The sequence below is a fragment of the Callorhinus ursinus genome, unplaced genomic scaffold, assembly GCF_003265705.2.
Source record: "Callorhinus ursinus isolate GAN/ISIS: 27379988/994484 unplaced genomic scaffold, GSC_fseal_2.0 scaffold1, whole genome shotgun sequence".
Classification (NCBI taxonomy): Eukaryota; Metazoa; Chordata; class Mammalia; order Carnivora; family Otariidae; genus Callorhinus; species Callorhinus ursinus.
Window position 1 is genome coordinate 101,110,181 of NW_027397063.1, and position 21,852 is coordinate 101,132,032.

Below are 21,852 nucleotides of genomic sequence, written 5' to 3' on the forward strand. Positions count from 1 at the left end.
TTTTGACCCCTTCTCAACGTCTCAGACATATGGTGCCCTCTCTTATCCCTACTTTAAGGACTCTTCATTCTTTTCTTCTCCACTGACTCCTGTACCTTCCTTTAGTAGAAAACAAACAAACAAACAAACATGTTTCCATTGGAGGAACACCTCTAGCCTTCTACAACAACTTTTTCTCCTCTGCTGATTTCTCCAGCTGATACCCACTTCTCTTCTTGTTACTGAATTTCTTTATAGAGTTGTCTAAACTTGTTGAGTCCTCATACATATCTTCTAACTTGCTAGTGACTCATCTTCTTGGAATCTGGTTTGAGCTGAGGAGTCTACCTCCTACCTCCTCCCTTCCAATTCTACTCAAAGGGCTATCTTAAAGGTTACTGCTGTCCTTTTCACTGCCGGTCAGTGACCTTTTTTCATTTCTTGTCCTATCTGTAGCATCTGCACCATTAACTACTTCCCTCTTTTCTCTTTGGCCTTTCTTGTTCCCTCTCACTTTCTTTGGCTTCTCTCCTTTCTGACTGCTGATTAGAGAGAGATGCACCAAGATTTGTCTCTACATCCCTTCTTCTCCCCATCCATTGTCTCTCTGAATATAACACAGCACTAACCTGGGACACAGCACTATCAGTGCTAAAAGAGTGGCTTTCGGATGCTTTCTCTGTAAATTCAACTACCCAACCAAATCAGTAATCTACTCCTGCTTACTGTCTCTCCAAAGAAAGAGAACACATCAATTCTAACACCTGTATTTCTTACATTGGCAAACGCCAAAGCCCCATCCCTGATCACCCAAACTATAAACCTCAAGGTCCTTCTCAGCTAACTTTCCTAGCTTTCCTGTTGAGAAATGAGGGATAAAACAGTAGCACAGTACAAAACATTTACTGTGCACACTTTTCAAGTACTATTTTTTTCAAAGCATCACACCAATTTTCCTGAAATATCTTTGAGTGGGCTATATGATTTTATTGTTCAAGATGGACTACTATGAAGTAGGAACTAAGTAATTTCTTATTATTAGGATGACTAATAGATTAGTCAGAAATGATATTCAGCTTTTCTAGTTCAGTAATTGCCTCAAGGCTTTGTAGCAATAGTAAAAAACTTTCTACAGGAAAGCTCAGATAAAATCAAAAGCTAGTGTTTTGATAAGCTGTTCATTCAGAAGTGCAAGTTTCCATTCTTTTTCATTTCTTTTTCTAATTTTTTTATCTTTTCATTTCTTAACATGCCATAGATATAATGTTACATTAAGCGATTCACTTACAAAATAATAAGAAACAAGTTTCCAGTTGTTCTGCTCACTCAAGAAAGCCACTGATGTTTGCACTTTTCTTATTGTTTATGTACTTTTCCAAACTATGAAACAAGACACTGTAGGTAACACAAGTCAAAAACTAGCCCTATAAATTAGTACCAAGATAAATAAATGCAACAGCTAGCAATAATTACATGGTAAGCCCTGAAGAACTGTTATTCAAGTATTTTCAAATGTCTACAGTGTGTGTTTACATAAGTACTCTATTTAGCACAAGGGATACATTCCAGGGGAATGAGCCCCATGAGAGGGCATGATAGCCAGTACTTGGGCTGATGAGAGCTTGCTTCACTGTTGGCAAAGGCTCTTCCTTTCTCTTCAAATTCCCACCTCAGTTTATTTCTGCAACCCCTGTTTCTGTTCCCAGGCTGTGGTAAGGTTTATTATGCTCTCCATAATGTCGCAAGACTTCCAAAAAAGCGTCATTTCCATATTAATATTTAACCTGTTTCCTCAAACCTTTTCTCCAGCAGTTAAAAAACCTGCCATGACAGTATCAAGCACAGTGCTTTTTTTATACAGCAAAGACATCCAATATACTTTTGGGTGTTGCACTGCTGGCTAAAAGTTTAAAACTATGTAGTGTGTGGTGTTCCTTTAATAACAATTGCCATAAAATCCAAATGAAAACAGGGATGGAAAATACACTAAATTCTTTGAAACCATTATAATTTTCTTAATTCATTTCTATTTATTTTATTTAGAATGTAATTACATGGATCAATGTTTATTTTTAGAATAGTACTAACTGCCCTTTTGCTTAAGGTTTATGTTTTCTCATCTACAGATTCCCCAAAGCTCTATAAATGGAGGGTAATTCAACCTACAAAAACAGTATCTTATAACCTAGTAAGTTCTCATCCTACTGTAACAACTGGCTATTTCCACAGCAGAAAATGAGGAATTTCACCCAGTTTCTTTCAGTGAATTTTTTGTAGTATTTTAAAATAACTATTTTTCCCTAAAAATAATAAATAAGAAGAATGTGTTACTACTAAACTTATCCATTCATTCATCCACTCACTCTTTAATTTTCACCAACACACACTCATTTATTCAATAAATACACACTAGCTTATCCAGCTCTTTGGTGAAATAATATACTTTGTTGATACAGCAAATTCTATATTCTCTAGTGTTAAAAATACATTTTCTCCTTAGGGGAAGGTGCTTGTTTTCTGTACCTTTTCTTTCTTCCCATTACATGCATTTTCTCTCTTGGAAAATTCTTTGGGGCAACAGAAATCCATTTCATAATTGTAGATTTTAAATATGACCTTGACTTTTACAATTTATGGCTTATCTTGAAGGAAAAGAAGAATCTGGACTCTCCCCCACCCCCAACACCACTTTTCTTTCAAACAGATTAAAATTTATATCACCAATTATATTATAAAAACAATAATTATACTTTCAATTTAGTGTTCATGAGAGTGATACACAGGTGTGTCATCAGTGGGCAGGATTCTGGAAAAGGCTTACTTTTCACAGTTTACTTTTACAACTTGGATTTACAGGGCTTTTCAGATAAATGAATTATTTCACAAACAAGATAAAGCAGAGGTTTACAAAAGGTGCTGTGCTGTGCATTATCTCCATTAGATTTCATTACATCCAGGGAGGCAAAATGAGGGGTATGCTTCTGACCATGGTGATTAAATGCGGAACTGTCCCAGGAAACTCACTAAGTCCAAGTCCAGCGCTCTGTCCACAGCCTTCTTACATGATTTTTACTCTTCTTTGTCATACAGTGCCTAACTCCATCACAAGTGCCACAAACATTACAAACCTCAAGTAGAAACGGCCCCAATTCCATAAGAATCAGTGGATTTGAGTGACAGGTAGAAAATGGCCCATGTGAAGCCTTAAACGTTGAAATCTAACTTTAAAATATCTTTCGAATGGAAAAGTTTAACTTAAAAGTAATTAAAGGACAGTTGTAACTCAATTTGAGATTCTGTTAATAAAAATAAAGTGTCAATTCAATTCATATTTTTTATTTTTTATTTTTTATTTTTTAAGTAATTTACTTTCAATCCACTAAATCCTTTAAACCCACTAAAGACATTAAAAAACAATTTTGGGGGCGCCTGGGTGGCTCGGTCATTAAGCGTCTACCTTCGGCTCAGGTCATGATTCCGGAGTCCTGGGATCGAGACCGGCATCGGGCTCCCTGCTCGGTGGGAAGCCTGCTTCTCCCTCTCCCACTCCCTCTGCTTGTGTTCCCTCTCTCACTGTGTTTCTGTCAAATAAATAACTAAAATCTTTAAAAAACAAAACAAAACAATCTTGGCTCTCTAATGAAACTAAAACCAAACTTTCCTCTGAGTTGAGATGTCCTGTTTAAAGGGCTCTATTTCCACACAGTAATCTTACTATGGTACTGTTAGGTACTCCTTTGTTATGTGGGAGTTTATTAAATGTTTGTTTGCAAATGTATCAACACAGTTTCAAAATGAAAATTACATAAAAGAAAGTATAAGCTCAATCCCTCAATCCTGGACTCTGAAAGTAAATACAAATGACTTATTTTCTTAAAGCAATTTTATTTAGGTGTTTGGTGTAGGGTCTAAGACAGAGTGTCACCACAACTATTGTGATCATTAGTACACGAGAGGTTTCCAGATAGGAAATCAAGAATGGTGACAATGACCAAACACTGCTCACTTTCTTAGAGCATTTCCCCTCTTCGTGCTGACCCTTTTATTTCCAATGACAAAATTCTCCTCGAGGAGAGACTGCACTGTCATGATTTGTACCACTTCCCATCATGTTTTTTAAAAGGGTAAAACAACAGATTAAAACTGCTAAGAACATATCCTGGGCAAGGTTAGGGAGGAGAAAAACTGGTACTCAGTTATCTTGATTATTTCATGTGTACAGGACTTCACGAGGAGTTGAACTTTTGTTAGTTAGTACATACTGCTTCAGTAACATCTCTAACTTACTACCTAATTAAAACTCACAAGATGAATGGCCGAGATAAACTAAAATCAGGCATCAGGAAATAACAGGAAAGAAAAGAAAAGCACTACAGGGGTGTTTCCACACACACACAGTATGTTCAACCCTCTAGAATTCAGGGACACAAGGCCATAAAAGCAAATGATTAGAAAGGACCATAGGGAGTTAACATGCAATTGCTGTTCTGGTGTAAATCTTTTATGGTAAAAGCAAAAGCCTGTGTGTGTGCATTTCCATCTCTATACACGTGGAGAGAGAGAGAGAGAGTGGGAAGAGAGGGAAAACTAGAGGAAGGGGCCAAGTTTACGGTCACACTGGAAAGGAAAAACACAGAAAGACCCCACTCTCTACAATATAAGGTATATCTGTTGGTGGTGATTTTGCCACTTTGAACTCAATGTTTTGTTTACCTTCACATTAATGGATATTTTGCAAAGCAAAAATTTTTAAATGTGCAATGACTTAACACGTGATTTAAGAGTTTGCTCTAGAGGTACTAGGGAAAGTTCCACACTATCTTAATATTATAGAAGCACTACTGTAGCATATGGTCTTTTTCAAATTAAGGAGACACAAATGTTCGCAGAAACATTTGGTGTGATTTTTAACTCTCAGTTGAAGTTTTCTAAACAACTGTCCTTCAGGTGCCAGCACACAATATCCTGGCCTTGACGGCAAGGAGCTAATGTGTCTGCCACATGCTATGCTAAATAACCGGAATACCTAAAAACACCTTTATGGCAACTTAGGTATCAACAAAAATGGTTAGGTTTAACACTAAGCATAGTTAATTTTCTTCTTTTTAGTGTGTTTCATGTTTTTAATACAGACTTTGATGGAAAGATGCTTTCCTCTTCTTATTTTGGGAAATATACATCAAAAGAGGAACAAAGTTTGTAATTAAAAAGCCTCAACGTTTTACAAATAGTCCCCCACAAATATTTCGAATTCTAGAATTACACTGTGACGTCCCACAACATCTGCATAAACTCTTCATTTTATGTCCATGTATTACAAATTACAACATCACAATATTACATATTTAAAACCATATTTTCATGATTTCTTTATGTAAGGAGATATATATATATATAACAAAGATGTATTTACAGATACATTTTTCCTCAAGTTTCTGGCACCAAAATTGAGTTTTAAAGCTAGAAATACCACTTTTAACTCTTTGAAAAGCCAATGTACATGATTCTAATAGATTCTGATTTTTTAAATTCTTTTCTCTAAACTCTTGAAAAGTTTTAAAAATTTGGAATACTTTATTCCTACATTCATTAATCAGGCTACACTGACAGTCATTACAAAGACTAGGTACATTCAGCTCCCTGGTCCACCACCAGGATCTGCCTTAACCCTTCCCCCCGTCCCTGAGGGAGCCCCAGGCGCCCTACACTTCCTGCAGGGCAGCCCTGCTTTCCAATCCCTTTGGTGGCCGTGATATCCTTAGATCAGTTCTTCTTTTACTTAATTATCAAGCATGCATCAAGTGCCCAATGTTTCCCAGACTCTACGTAAAACACTGCAAACAAGTAGCATGAACGTCTCTGACTTCAGAAAAGTTGAGAATCTAGGAAGGAAAGTCCCTGGTCTGACTAGCATTCAAGGCTAACCCTTGACACTCGACTTAGCCCAGGTTAACTCACTCTTCCCAGAAATAGAGCCCCAGCTGCTGGTCTGGGTTCTGCTTCAAAAAAGAAAGAATACAAGAATGATAATCCTACCATCTGCGTAACCGGGACTATTCTCAACATCTGGTGACACTGACGCCAGTCCTTGACATCAACCCAGATTGAGAGAAGTTCACCTACCTCCTGGATGGTACCACCACTCCATATTTGGGTCAGTTCTGATCTTCACTGCCTTTTCCCCCTTTCTCCACTGGCCTGGCACTAAGGTAAAATGTCTCTGACAGGGAAGTGTACAGATTCTCGGAGAAAGGAATGACATCTAATCACCAAGATCCTATCCATATCTAACACTGTATGGGTTCTGATTTTCACCAACCACGCATTTCATTCTGTGAACATACTTTATTTTTAAATAAATATTTACATCTCTATCAATTATTAATAAAAGTCACTTATCGGAGGTGCCCTTTAATTTCTATCATTTACTGTCCACAATAATATAATTCAATAGATACTATTATCAGCTTCATATACAGATGAAGAACTGTAAAGGGGTATGTATGTAATTTACCTAATAACGCACTGTTTGCATGTGGCAGGGCTGAAATTCCAATCCTTGGAAGCTTTACCTCTAGAGTTGTCTCTAAACCACTGAACTATGCTCCTTTCCCCATCAGCATACATGACATTATGATTTATGCATCATAAAAGGTATGAGTCCATATGAGAAGAGTCAGAGTTCAGAGACAGCATGAGTTTTTGCTTCATGGTTCCCCTTCTTGCTGTTGCATATGGAAATCGTATATGTGTTCCTGTCTCATTTGGTTTTCCTGTCAGACAGACTTGGGTCTGAATTCTGACTCAATCACTTTCTAGTTGTGTGACCTTGGGAAAATCATATAATATCATCAACAATTTATTGGCTATTTTCTATATGCTAGCCTTATGCACTAAGTGCTTGGCATACACGGTCTCATTAAATTAAATCAAATCTTCATAAAAACCCTGACAAGGAGATGATAATCTTCATATTTTAGAGCGTGTCAGACTACAACTGAGAGAGTAAGTAGCCTTTCTTTCTAAGGTCAAAGAGCCAGTGAGTGAACAGTAGTCCAAGACTGAGCTGAAAAGAGGCTCAGGCAGAAGCATCTTGATGGCACTATGCCATGAAAATGTTAGGACTGAATTTGGGAACTAGCACTCATGGCCAGGGGTTACAACTAATTAGAACCTCTGCTCATTGTCCACCAGTCCAGACAGTTCTCATTCTCTCCAAGAAAGGATAGGAATACATGGGAAAGAGTAAACAGTGTGAACTGAGAGGTACCAGTCTTATGAGTTGAGTGATGGCAGAAATAAATACTCAGGGATCATTACGATGGGGATTAAGAATCTTATTTTGAGAACTAGCCTAGGACTGCTAAGACTTTCAGTGAACAAGTACTTCATAATTTTTTCTGAAATAAGTGTTATAAATTCCTATCCCAAAAGTACTCCTGCTATTTTTCAAATTGAACTTCCTAAAAAAGAGCATTCAGAGTTAACATTCTTAGTTTTTCTCTTAGGTCCATATTGGGTCTTGAGTCCAACTTGGGCATCATTCAAGGGGACTGGATTACAATTATACCTCCCAAAAAATCACATTAAAGGAGCCTGGGAATGGCTCTATTGACTGGATACCCATCATCATTTAAGTCAAAGAGAATTTGGATTTTGAAGTAATAACTCTAAGTCAGACAGCCAGAAAGCACTAATTAATAAATATATCAAATAATTTCACATACATATTCTAATTGTAGCACCGAGAATGTGCACTCTTTCCACTTTCATGATATCACAAATAAACAGACATCTTTAAAGATGCAAGCTGAGGGATTTTTCAACTTTGGAAACAATGGAAATCAATTAAATTTTTTTGCTTAGAAACAGAAAATGAACTGCCTATATATACACAAAGATCTAATCTTTTCAATTTTAAGAATTTAAATTTTCAGAAACCTTCAAACGCATGGGATAAACTGAAATAAATGGCATGCCGGAAGTTCAATACTCCCTTCAAACAAAAATATTTTAATGATTCTTCCACTGTACTTTTCAAAATCCTCAGATAAGGAAAGCCACACTAAACAAGGCAGAAATAAAAGGGCAATTCTAAAGGCCTCAATCAGGCTACATTGCAGAAGTGAGCCCATGTTTATCAGCCATGATCAGACACATTTGATACTGCAGAAAATCACTTTAATTCCTAGAATCTATTCACTGCCCTGCAGACAGTAGCAGGACGGAAGCTCGAAGGGACCGCAACTTTAGCAAACAGCATTGCGTAGAGGCAAGTGCGTGGGATTAGAATTCAGTGATTTGCATTCTGGTCTTGGCTCTGGGCTTAAAAACTGCGAATTAGCAGTCCTCTGTTTCCTTATCTGCAAAAGGATCATTTATTTATTCAATAGATTTTTTCTATTCAGGTAGTGGCTGAGAGCTCCATGGCACCAATATTTTAAATCATGTACCTTTTTTGTATGTCCTAAGAAAAGAAATCACTAAAGTCTAAATATTGCTGTACTGAGTTCAGCTTATGTGAAGTTACTTTGTCTCTTACATTAAACATGTCCCTTACATTAGATACCACTAATTCATTATGTTCTGTTAAAGATATTTTAAGTAATTTTAAAGTTTCAAAATAATTCTGTAAATGCCTATAATAACATCAATCACTCTATCTTAATATTTAATTATGTTAAGTATATGATTAACATGATAAATAATGTACAACATAGTATATTATGTAATATGACAATTATATATATTGTTTCAATTCTTGTCCTAGAGGAATATAAGAATTCTAAATAAACAGAAAAAAGGGAAATGCACTTCATAAGTCAACCTGAGAATAATGCAAACTCCTGGCTTGAGACTGTGCCTTGCATTTTCAAAAACCATAAACTCATTATAAATGTTAAGAATTAAAGCATTACAGTTTTCTTTTTCTGTTTTTACATATGAAATCAATTACCTAATTTAACACAGTAGAAAGCCTTCAAAACATTCCATTTACTTATACTTTTGAGGTCTAGAGGAAATAAAATCGGGATATTTTCAAGTGTAAATAAAATACTTTGTCGCACATCTTTGAGTTTTAAAAATAAGCATCCTAAATAAGCACTATCAAAAAGTCTGATTGTTCCTTTTGTACAGCTATTAGTAAACACTGTTCTTTTTTCATTTTTAAAACCTCAGTTACATATTTAGTTATTGAAATGAAGGAGTTTCAGCATGACAGCTAATAGTCTGGATTCCAACTACAGGGAATCAATTAACAGATTGAGTCCATATGGAAAAGAAAACAAAGGAGAAAAAAGAAGACATGAATGGAGAGTAAGGCCACTGAGGATCTCACACTAGAAGAGCTGCCTTAACCTCCCTTCCCAGATTAATGCTTATGAATGGAGGCAGGGTAAAGAATAAAGGGTTATAAATAATGCTGAAGAGATGATTTGTGTTGTTCACTCCAAGATGCTGCTGATCTCTCTCTCCCACCCACCCCCACACCCTTCATCCAGGTTATTTACACCCATATGGAGTGATTTTTTTTTTCCCAAAAAATTAGGGGCAGGGAATAATTCCCTTTTAAAAAACCAGAAATAAAGCCCTAAAAGAAAATCGAGTGCTACATTTTGAATGCTAAGCAGTGATTTTTGACAAAGGACAATAACGTACCCTTGCACTACCACCATCTGAGCAGCTCTTCCTATTCCTTTTGAATTCTTTTTTTTTTTTAAGTATTTTATTTATTTATTCATGAGGGAGGGAAAGAGAGAGAGAAGCAGAGGGAGAAGCAGGCTCCCAAGGAGCAGGGAGCCTGATGCGGGACTCGATCCCAGGACCTTGGGATCATGACCTGAGCCGAAGGTAGACGCTTAACCATCTGAGCCACCCAGGCACCCTCTTCCTATTCCTTTTGAATTAATTATGGCTTTAGAAATTTGAGTTTAAAGAATTTGAGGGTATAATAATTGAATGTTTCTGGTTTTGAACATTAACAGGTAAATAAAATACAGGCTTTTGGAAACATAAATAACTCCTGTTTTATTTTTGGCTGTTTTAACTGTTTTCATTCTCGAGATTTCTCTTACTGGATACACAATGCAGATTGTGAAAGAGAAAACTGCTTCATAGATTCCAATCCAAAGAATGGAAAAAAATATTTTTAAAAATCTATTCAATGCCAAGTTTAATATAAATAAAATTGGTTAGAAATGGTAACATCATACCGAACTCCTATAAGAGGTGTTTTAATAAGTAGTTACCCAATCTAAGACTCATATGCTGGCTTTGTCATCAAGCACAGAGTTCCCCAAGGACATTCTTCAGCTTTTTAGTCCACATTAAATCCACGGCTATAGGTTTCTAGTTCTAGAACAGCTTCCTGGAAAAATCAGAGTCTTACCTTTACACGTCTTCCGCAGATGTTTCTTGGTGCTTTGAAAAGTCCTGAGGTCTATGTCAAACGGCCATTCTCGTGCTCCCAGGGTCTTAGGGGCTTGGAGAAATCCCAACACCTGCTGCTACCACTGAGTGTCGAGGCCAGAAAAGCTTCAGGGTTTTGACAGCAGGATCACTGAGCCACAGCCAAAGCTTGGGAAGCCTTAACAACTGAAAGCAAGTGTAGAGGGCAACGTGGTACCCAGCATGGGCTCAATCGTAGCAGCAGGGGGAGGAATATTCCTGCCCTCACAAGGGTATAGAGGCAGCCATCAGGGAACCCAGGCTCTGTCAATGGACAGGGCGGAGCAAGTGGAGACATGACCACACAGCACGAGACCCTGGGGGAATGGAACAACTAGCACAGAGCTCAGGTAGCGCTTGAAAAGAATCACCAAAATTCCCCGACAGAACACAAGAAGCAATGGCGAAATGCAACGAAATACATGGAGACAGGCCATTCTAGCATCCCATAAGAGAGCCAAAAACACGGTTGGCGGGGGGGATATGGAGCTCTAGTTCTAGAAAGAAAAGTAAGGAAGACATATTATAGTATGCCTACTGTATTTGAGCTTAAAAATCTAACAGGTGACATAAAAATGCCTAAGTCCCGTCATTATCACATTCATATTAAGATAAGGAAATTTACAAATATATCAAACCACAGGGCGCTAATCCACAAGGCAGCAGAAATTAAAAGGCAAAGTTGTCCATTATTGGAGGAGAAAATGTAACAGAAGTTTTAAACTGAGCTGATTTTTAACTTGAGAAATCATGAAAACTGCTTTTTAAATAAGAACAACAAATGCTTTATCAAATACATCACTTTGTATTCTGATCAGATTAGGAAGACTGAGGAATTCAATGAGATAAGAGAAAAAGAATATGAAGAAAAAGAAGCAATTGGACAAAGAGCATTCAGAAATTAGAACAGGACGACAGAGAAGTAAATGGAAGAAGAAAAGAGGAGGAAGACAGGAAAATGTGACCAACATACTAGGTGTTAAATGCACCCTCAGATAAACCTCTCACTAAGACTCTCCTGAAACTGGACTTCGTAATACTCTGTTGTCCAGAGAGCTCCTTCTAGTTTGTTAACCACTGTTCACAGCTCTTCAGTGACTCACAAGGCCTCAGGAACTCATCTGGAGGGGCCCACTGAATATTAAATATCCAACAGGTAGAAAAGACAGACCCTAAGGCAATTTTGCTTTTAAGGATCAGGAGAAAATCAAGTCAGAAAGGAAATATAAACTCTGACAGAACTTTAATAATTCCTAATATGTGCCAAAATAAAAAGAATCAGCCTTACTTGGGAACTATCTTTTTTTTCAAGACTAGACACAAATTAACCATGGGTACTGTCTTATGCTTGTTTCAGAATTAAATGAGAAGAAAATCTGCCAGTTGATGGCAGCTCTATGTGTGCAATTCTTGACTTCAAGGTATTTGCTTACATATGTTTTTAAATCCAAGTTACCCAAAATATTAATAATAATCTTTTACTTGGTATCAAAAAGCTGAAATCAGCTTGTGTTAGGAAAGGTTGATTTCCATCCCTTACCATACAGATACAGTGATACAGATATACAGTTAATAACATGCACAATCAAAGCAGTTCTTGTTGGGCAAATTTACTTATGTCCCCTAAGTCACTAAGGGTCCACCACTTTTATAAAATGAAATAGCCCTTATACTACATAATAGTAAGTACTGCACAGGTAGCTAGTACTTTCAATTTGAGAGAACTGAGAATTGATAAGGGAAGGGGGTGATGAATCTGAATTTCCCTTTAAAAATACTTTTCTTGTATAAACAGTACCTAAAGTTTAGATGTTGGTTTGAACTGAAACTTAGTATTTTAAAACACAATCATTTCAATATGATAGGTTTGGATAAGGAAAGACTGCGTGAGCCCCTTTGGTAGAAACCAAATGGAAATGGACTTGAAAAAAATTAATACTCTGACTTTATTGAATAAAATATAAAAATCCAATTACAGTTTGTTTTTCTGACCTATGCTGTCAATCCCACTCATGAACATCAGTTTCAACAATCGAACCAACAAAAACTAAAACAAACAAAAAAATATGGAAGATAGTACTCAAAAAGTGATTAAGTGTCACCAAATGCGACGTAGCAGCATCGAGGCATTTATAGAGTTTTTTGAGTTTATGGTATGTCAGGATTATTTTCAGTGGAAACAGAAAAATCCTTACTGGCTGTTTAAAAATATACATTCTATCGCTACTGAAGTATCCTAGTAAAGTAATAAGACCAGATAATCTAAATTTGTGTTTCCCTGTTGTTAAGCATCACAAGGGGAGAAATTTTTTACAAATGTACAAACAATCGTAACCCTGTACTTAATCAGCCTGGAAACATAGCAGGTGCTCAATAACTATTCACTGGCTGATATACCACATAAGAAAAGGCACTCCTCAAAAAGTGTGTGTGTGTGTGTGTGTGTGTGTGTGTGTGTGTGTGTATGCGCGCGCGCGCGCGTATGTATGTGTACAGGGATGGGAGGAGAGGGCGTTGTGGTCAAATAAATTTCTTAAAAGTTAAACAGTTATCTTCCTGCATGGCTTGTCAGAGCATTTATAATGCTACCATGAATTCCTAAACTTAATTGTCTACCTTTTTTATGCAATACCTATTAAACATAATCTAGGAAAATTTGGTCTATACCTTTATGCCAAACTTATTATGTCTATATCTTCCAATTTAAATGAAAGACACGGGTGAACTATTAATTGGTATATATTCGTGTGTGTTCTAAATTATAAGAGGAAAGAGATATATATGTATTTTAAGTCATACGGCAGGCTTTGTCAAAATGGGAAAATAAAATTTTAGAGTGAGAAAAACTGAGATAGCTCATTCGAATTATTCATTTTACTGACAGAGAAACTTGCTCAAGGAAACTACCTTGTATTGGTACATAAATCTATCAGCAATGTCAAAGACCCATCCTGTGCAACTATCTAATATATCCAGTATCTTACTAATTTGCTTACATAATTATCTTAAATTGAAAAGAATATTCCTGGCAAGAACTATGCATACTAAATAGTTTCTTAAGTTAAAATTCTATACTCTATTGCTGTTTTAAAAAGGAGGTGCTCATTTAGAATTGAAAGGAGGAAAAACTGCTTTCATATACTAAAAAGTCATATTTTTTTTAGATCAGTGTGGGTCATATGAAAAACAAGAGTAAAAATTATGTAGTGGAAATTACAATGGAAACTTTGTTCCATATACTGAGGTATTTAACAAACTTCAGGATTAGTATCTTCAAGTAGTAAAGCTGGGAATACATAGGAACTTCATTTATGGAAGATATATATATATATATATATATATATATATATAAGATCACAGATCAGGTCACAAGTGTGAAAACTAGGACTCCCCTCTAAAACAACATTCTGATGTTCAGATAATCAGAGGCCATTTTCCAATGGGCGCCGTGTCAGTCCTTGGGAGATCAGCCCTTTCCCAAAAGATACCTTTGTGAACTGGCTCCCCATATGCCTTATTCACTCACCAGCATCCATTAGCCAACTCCATGCTTTATCTTCAATAGATAAGATACAGCTTCTTCTTGCCATGGTGCCATGAAAAGGATCCAGAAGGTTCCCTTTAAACAACATTTCCTGAGTGACTGCTGTAGCACCAAGAGTAAAGGATGTGCCAGGTCAGCCCCTTTTCCTTCCCAGCAGTATTAGCAGCAGCGGCAGCAGCAGAAGCTGGAGCAGACCGTTTAGACCCAACTCCTTGCAGGATGCTAGCCAAAGCACTCTTGTTTACTCTACACCTAGACAGAGTTTGCCCGTATGTTTGCACCTTTCCCAAAGTGTCAAAACAGGTGTTTTCCTGTGATCACGCTTAAAATCTGCTCCCCAAACAAGGTGATAAATATACTCTTACTAGGAAATTTTAAGTTTCTAATTCTATGGAAAACATGTTCTTAAAGGTTTAGTTTATTATAAGGAAGCCTTGACGAATCCTTTTAGGAGTTCATTCGCCCTCCTCGCTTCTAATAAGCAAGTGGATTGCCCTAAAATTTCCTGTTAATGAAAGAAAGGATGTTACCATATAAAATAAATGCCATCATGCAATACTGGTCACCTCTTTCCTAATGCTCTATCTGCCTTCCTGGCATAGAGTCACTTTTTGCAAACACTGTTTTCATAATCTTTACAACACTCCCAACAGATGGGGAAATATCAGGTCTTATGATCTTTATTTTACAGAAGAAACAATGACTTCTTTGCTATTATATTTTATTCCCATTTTGATGTTATTGATGAGTTGGTTTTACTTCCAGTACTGTTCAACTTGATGAGTGGCTAGAATATGGCTGCGCAACAGAGGCAGGCAGGTAACATCATTAACAAAGCATTTCCTTTACTTAACTGATTGATCCACAGCTAAAATCCTATAGATATAGACAGTATCTAGAGACTTTTAAAAATATCAATAGCTCAAAAAAACTTTCAATAGCTCAACCAAGGATAAGTGTAATACTATTTATATAAATACTATTCACTTATTAGAGCATAACCGTATAGAGTTATAAATACCAGAACACAGAAACATTGTTCCCTGCATAGTAGAGAATACCAATTCTCATTAGCAAAATGGAAACCCTACATACACAGAATCCTAGTATATAATGTTTCTTGTATATTAATACTTTTCATGTTCACTTCATCATCAAAGTAATAACAGGAACAATCATTAACACTTATTGAATGCTCACGAAGTTGCCAGGCATTGTTCTTAGTGCTTTAAACGTGTGATCCCATTTAATCTTCACAGCAACTACAGATCATATATTATTACTGCCTCATTTCGCAAATGAGGATACTGAGGTTCCGTCAGGTTCCATCACACGTTTAAAAGTCACAGAGCTCGCAACTGACACAGACCCAGGTTGTCCAGTTCAGAAGTGGAGGTCTTAAACATTTTGCTAAAACTGCCACATTCGTTTTGGTTTTCATTGCTTTGTGTATTGCATGTATACCTTTAACAAGATAGACATTAGAAAGTGTTTGCATAAAATTAAGATTTAATGATGGCTAACACGTATACGGTACATATTATGTACCACGAAAATTCCGTAAGTTCTTGACACGCATGTATTATAAGGTTCACAACACCCCAACAAGGCAGACAGGCTCCCATTTCGCAGGGTACATCAGAGGAATCGGAGGCCTAGAGCGTCAAGGGAGTTGCCAAAGGTCATACAGCTACTAAGGAGCGAGTGTAGTGAACTTTGGATCCCGGGAAGGCAGCTCCTAAAGTTGTGGTTTTATGCCTACACCTATCCTTCACTGCCTCTTGAAAGCTGATGGCGTTTTACACTTAAAGAAAGGGAGTAAGAAATGCCAGGTCTGGCCGGAACCCTGCTGGGCAGAGGATCTGCTATTCCTGTCTTTTTTCAAAAACTTAATATGCATAAAGTACATCCATTTATATGATATACAAGTCTACATCCATTTCTCTTAATGATGTTTACTAACAAGGAATTACACGTTTCATATGATTCTCAGGTTTTAAAAAAAGTCAAGGACAATTTCAGTATCCACATTTTTTTTCAAGTATATCATATCTTCAGAAGCACTAACAGGGTGGTAACATTATTATCAGCACAGTACTGGTCATCCTGTTTGGGGGATTACCACTGTTGGCAGCCATACTTCTATTTCATTCCCATCATTTAATTATACATTTAATTATGTGCAGGACCAAGACAATAATTATGAGATTAGAGGAAGCTGCAGAAATCTGAGGATCATCCCTTGAAGTATGGGCTGAAGCAACCCTGGACCAGGATACCTCCTTGAATATTCAGCAGCTGAAATGACCTTCTTTGAATTAGCGCTTGAGGACACAAAGCCACCTGGGTCACCTCAGCTCAAATCAAGCACTTACGGTCACAAAGGTAAGACTGAGAAACCAACGAAGAATACTGAGACCTATCTCTTTAATTTGGCAGCAAGCCTAACTCTCTGGACTAAGTTTGGCTAGCTTCAGCTCTTTTGGCTTTAACCTAATATAAATTAGCCCAAGAAACCATGAAAACTTCAGAGAGAAAATATAGTTATGGTGAAGGCATCTACCCTCTCAGAATTTAGCCACAAGCTATAAGAAATGCAGCCATTTGGTGGCATTTAGCAAGAAGAAATTTAGGTGCCCATGTGGCACCAGCTTGAGGTGATGCATTCGAGCCTATTTACTCTCGATTATTTTTAAAATCAAGAGTTTCCAAAGAAGGAAGATGACAATTCTTTACCCAATTTCTAGACAATTATCTTCTCTGCAGAATTCCTTGAGTGGTGGCATTATACATTGTACCCACATAAGCTTGATTCACTCTTTGGCTGACAACAAGATTTAAATTTATCTGTCTTCGATGTTAACACTAAATTAACACAAAAGTTATTCAAAAGTTCTTTAAAAAACACATTCTGACATCTTTTGGGTGAGAAAAAACAAAGTAACCTCATAGGCTTTTACATAAGATAGATCATAACAAATTATTTCTATGACCTTGGCCCTACTAAGTGATATGCTAGGAAGATCAGGCCTCATTTATGCAGTCATCTGAATATACATATATATTTTTTTCTGACTGTTAAAGTTATATACTGTTCAAGTTACCTACCGCAGCTACAATTATTATATATATATATATATGATTATACATATATATATCTCCAAACATATATATATTTGGATATATATTTTTTCTGACTGTTCAAGTTGTATATTGTTCAAGTTATCTACTACAGCTACAATTATTATTTCTTGCTGATGTTAATGACAGTGCAATTAAAACTGTAGAAATACAAGTTTGGGTCATTTTAAGACTTTACTTTCAGAAAGATCTCAAACAACACAAGTCATAGTTGTAGATGAATACATTAGCTGCTTCTTATTCATCAGCTCTTACTGGGTATACTCTCTTTTATTTACTTCCTTGAACTTGGCTTTATCTGGAAAGAAATACATTAATAAGCACCAACTCTGGGTCATACTTAGATCAAAACAGGTAAGGTTTCAGTGAGCTACCCAATTCTTCTGAAACTAAACAACGCATTATTACCAATCCTTAACTAATACCAAGTCAGTCAAGTATAAACTGGTGACCTAAAAGTGAAAAGCTCTAACTGTGCATTATAAATTCCTGAGTCATTTTGACCTCACAACTTTATGCTTTAAATAAACCTACATGCTAGCTAAAGAAAATCTACAAGGAACTCAGTATGACTTAGTGTTTCCAAACCAGGAAAAGGAAGGACTTTCAGTGTTCGAGATAACGTTTGTTTTCTGTAGTCTGGAAAATAAACATTTCCTATGCAGTTAAGCACAGAGATTGTGTGTGTGTGTGTGTGTGTGTGTGTGCGTGCGCGCGCGTTTGTGTGTGGAAAGTGCCTGTGTTTGTGTGGGTAAGGGCAGAGAGAAAGAGAGGAGGAGAGGAGAAAAGAGAAAGATTTTTTTAGTAGTATTTAGTGTTCATGTAACACCAAATTTTGTGCTGGAGTTAGAATTTATCTCAGCAAGTTATGTGCACATGAACCATGAAAGAATTGCAATTTGCCAATAAAATCAACAGGAAATGCTTACCAGATCATATATATCACATTTCTATTAATCCAATGATACAGAATGATATATTACGTATATAGTTACATCAAGTAATATAAGTCTTGGGTCTCTAAATTGAATTGATTTGTTATCTTTATTTCAATATACATAAGCCATTTTCTGCATTTAAATAATACCAGTATTTTTTTTCCTGATAGAAGAATAAGTGGGTTTTGTCATGATACCATGCTTATATAACACTAGAGATATCTACTTTATTTTAATACATTTCACGTAATTTATTGCTTACTGGAGTTACTAAGCAATGACGAGAGAAGTAATCTTTTGTATTTGTCAAGTATGGATACATATGTAAACTATTAAACAACAGTTTAAGTTGTCAAGGCATGAGTAAGGTCTTCTACTGCAACCATCCATCTTCCCATGTGTTAGTTGGAAATGCATCATACAAGCCTCTGTTCCATGTCTGGGTTCAAGATTATGAATTAAAAAGCACAAATACCACCTCCATGTCAGGGATATGGCTACATCTACTAGTTCAGTTAATCCTCATTGCACAACTTTGAGGCAAGTATATTACTGTTCCCATTTGACAGATGAGAACATTCAGAGAGGTTGGAAAATCTGTCCAGCAAAATCAAAATGCCCCTAATACCTTGGGTAGAAACTAGGGACTAGTGGGATTACACACACACACACACACACACACACACACACCTTGCATTGGTTACTTTCTTGTTTTCTGTTATAGGGATTGTTATACATATTTTTTAAGATACACAGAGAGTTGCAATTTATATTTTTAAGGATTTATAGAAATAATTCTTAAACTATTTGGAGACTGCTACTCCTTCAGTTGTCAGATAAGAAAATATAAACGGAAAATTATTTCAAATCAAATAGCATACATATTTTAAAATGCCCAGAAGGCTTTTACTTTATCCAACACCCGAAAATAGTAGAACATTAGTTTGTTTTAAAAGAAATACATTTTCTTTACGCACGCTTGACACTGCTGGCTGACCTAAGCCAAGTCAACTCGGCTAAGGAGTAAACATTCTTTAATTTTTACAGGGTTCTTTCAATGTCAAATAGAAAATTTCCCCATTTTTATTTTTGTTTGTTGTGAATATGAACTTTATATTGTATAATTAAATGCAACCAGTATTATTCCTTTTTTAGACCCAGTTTCACTCCTAAATTAGCTCCTGTCTGTCTCTTAGCACAGGCACTTCCAGTTCTACATTCCTGTTTAAAATATTTCTTCCCCCTCTCTCCACCTTTTTTTTTTTCCCCTTCCAGAAATGACTAATCTTCCTGTTATTCTACTCTGTCAGTTTTTCCCCTGGTATTCTTTTCATGTTGCGTAACATTTACTTTTCAACGACTCCTTTCAGAATTTTACTACTGTATCCTTGATGCTAGCCTTCCGTTTTCAAGAGATTAAAACAGTCAATATTTATATATTAGCAAGCTTTTTTGTCAACTTCTGTGGTATTCAGATTAAGCTATCTCCTCAAGCCAAAAATGCAACTATTCTTTCAACTGACATAATATAAATGTCCATTTGTTGATCGTCAAAGTTAAATTCAGTCTAATCCCCCATTACCAGACACCACAATTAAAGGCCTCAGCTTTTTGTCTCCTTTCAAATTTCCTGATAAGTGTTAGCAAAGCAACATAATGCCACTTCTTTTTAAATTTTCTTAAAAATATAAAATTCTCTTGCTTTCCAGGACTTCTCCATAACATCATAAAACATGTTAGCATAGACTTACAAGCAGAATGTAAAGTTTTTCATCTTTCTGATTTTCAACTGCAAAAAATTATTTTAATTATATGCCAAGAATCTGACTTCTACCCTAATTTTAAGTGATCGTAACAGCTATATAGCTATATACTATCTGAACATGAGTAAAGAGTAGAGTTTCTATCCTAAGAGAAAATATCTGAGTTTTAGAATTACAATGGTTATTTAAATATACCTAAAATTTATGACATAATATTGCATACTTAACAAAATGTTAATCATAAGATTTACATAGTCCATTTTTTGGCAAATTCAATATTATATTCATTTTCTCATAGTCATAGAATCCCACAGGGAAAGCAGTATCTTACTAGTCCTATTTACACTGGCTATTCATACAAGAAGATGCTCACAAGGTTTTAGAAACTGTACATTTTTCTAAAATCCAAGAACACCTTTAAAAATCCTGAAAAAATATACTTTAATTATAGGAGATAAAGATATCCCTAAAATATCACCCTCACTTTCTGAAAATAAAAGGCAAATAAAGTTCAAATATTTGCTTAAGTTAAAATAGCATAAGCTCTTCCTATTTACTTTTAGTCTTGGGGGAATCCCCATTATTTCCTCTTCTTACTTTTTCAAATGACAAAAACTAAAACTTCCTTGTTTGTCACATATAATGCCCTATATGTGGGTATAACATTTTTCTTTGGGTCAGCACAAATAACTTAAATTTCAAGCCTCTTTATTGTCCCTATTTCAGACTCTAGGGCCAGGGACTCTAAAGTCAGCTAAAACATTCTTGGTTAATATTTATCATATAGGACATCAAATGTTATAGTAACCCAAACCAGATTCATATACATTTTTTTAAATTACATCACATTTTATGTAGAAAACAAATCCAAACTATATATTCTTGAAAAAGGCAGGGCTCATGTCCATGTCCCCAGCAACTAGCACAGTGCTTACCTCTTCCCACTCCCCCAAAAAAGATGCTCAATAAATATCTTCTAAGTGAATAAATTCAATCATATAGGGGTATATTATGGTAAATAAAAAAGGAAGGACAAGATACTTCCTGGCACCATGGGAAGTAATATTCTCAAAATGCATTAATCAAAAAAAAAGAGGATTAGGAGAAATCATTCAAAGAATATCCCCAAAGGAAATTTTTTTTTAAAGATTTTATTTATTTATTTGAGAGAGAGAATGAGAGAGAGAGAGAGAGAGCACATGAGAGGGGGGAGGGTCAGAGGGAGAAGCAGACTCCCTGCTCAGCAGGGAGCCCGATGCAGGACTCGATCCTGGGACTCCAGGATCATGACCTGAGCCGAAGGCAGTCGCTTAACCAACTGAGCCACCCAGGGACCCTCCCCAAAGGAAATTTTATCAAAATTTGTTAGAGTACTTTGAATGAAGCTGTAACTATACTTAGGTCTTATATTAAGAAAAAATATATGATGTCTGATTAAAAAAATTAAAAAAATAATGTCTGATTCTGAAATTGATAAATAAAACTAATGCATTTTCCCCACCTTTCTAATATAAACCATATTGTGGAGGTGCCAATTAGTTAGTAGGAAAAAGTTCTTTATAGAAAAATTACAGGTAATTAATGTAGGAAGAATGATATAACTAAAAGTCACCATCCTGCAATCCCTAAAAAAAAAAAAAAAATGAAGCTATGAACTGATCAACAATGAGGTGAAACCACTGGTCCAAGTCTGATGAACTTTATAGGACTGGCCCAGGCTGACCTGAACTCACTCACAGATTTCATCATCATTAAAAGTGGGAACAACAAGGCACCTGGGTGGCTCAGTTGGTTAAGCGACTGCCTTCGGCTCAGGTCATGATCCTGGAGTCCCGGGATCGAGTCCCGCATCAGGCTCCCTGCCCAGCTAGGAACCTGCTTCTCCCTCTGGCCCTCCCCCCTCATGTGCGCTCTCTCTCTCTCTCTCTCATTCTCACTCTCTCAAATTAAATAAATAAATCTTTAAAAAAAATAAAAAAATAAAAGTGGGAACAACAGAAATTATGCCCCCTTGGTGTGATGCAATCGAAACTACAGA

At 36.2% G+C, this 21,852-nt stretch overlaps 1 protein-coding gene across 21 annotated transcripts in view; it reads right to left on the reverse strand.

Annotated features, from left to right (window-relative positions):
• MBNL1 (muscleblind like splicing regulator 1) overlaps positions 1-21,852 on the reverse strand; it is a 205,738-nt gene that overhangs the window by 102,162 nt on the left and 81,724 nt on the right. For 3 of the 21 annotated variants that reach the window (XM_025880267.2, XM_025880258.2, XM_025880275.2), the window contains exon 2: positions 13,955-14,074. The exons of 13 other annotated variants lie outside the window; for them this stretch is intronic. In XM_025880267.2, the coding sequence (XP_025736052.1) occupies positions 13,955-13,960 (6 nt within the window). In that variant the 5' untranslated portion in view covers positions 13,961-14,074. Of the gene's footprint in view, positions 1-10,369; positions 10,926-13,954; positions 14,075-21,852 lie in introns of all 21 variants that reach the window. 5 more of the 21 variants (XM_073898499.1, XM_073898509.1, XM_025880291.2 and 2 more) reach the window with 3 other exon arrangements.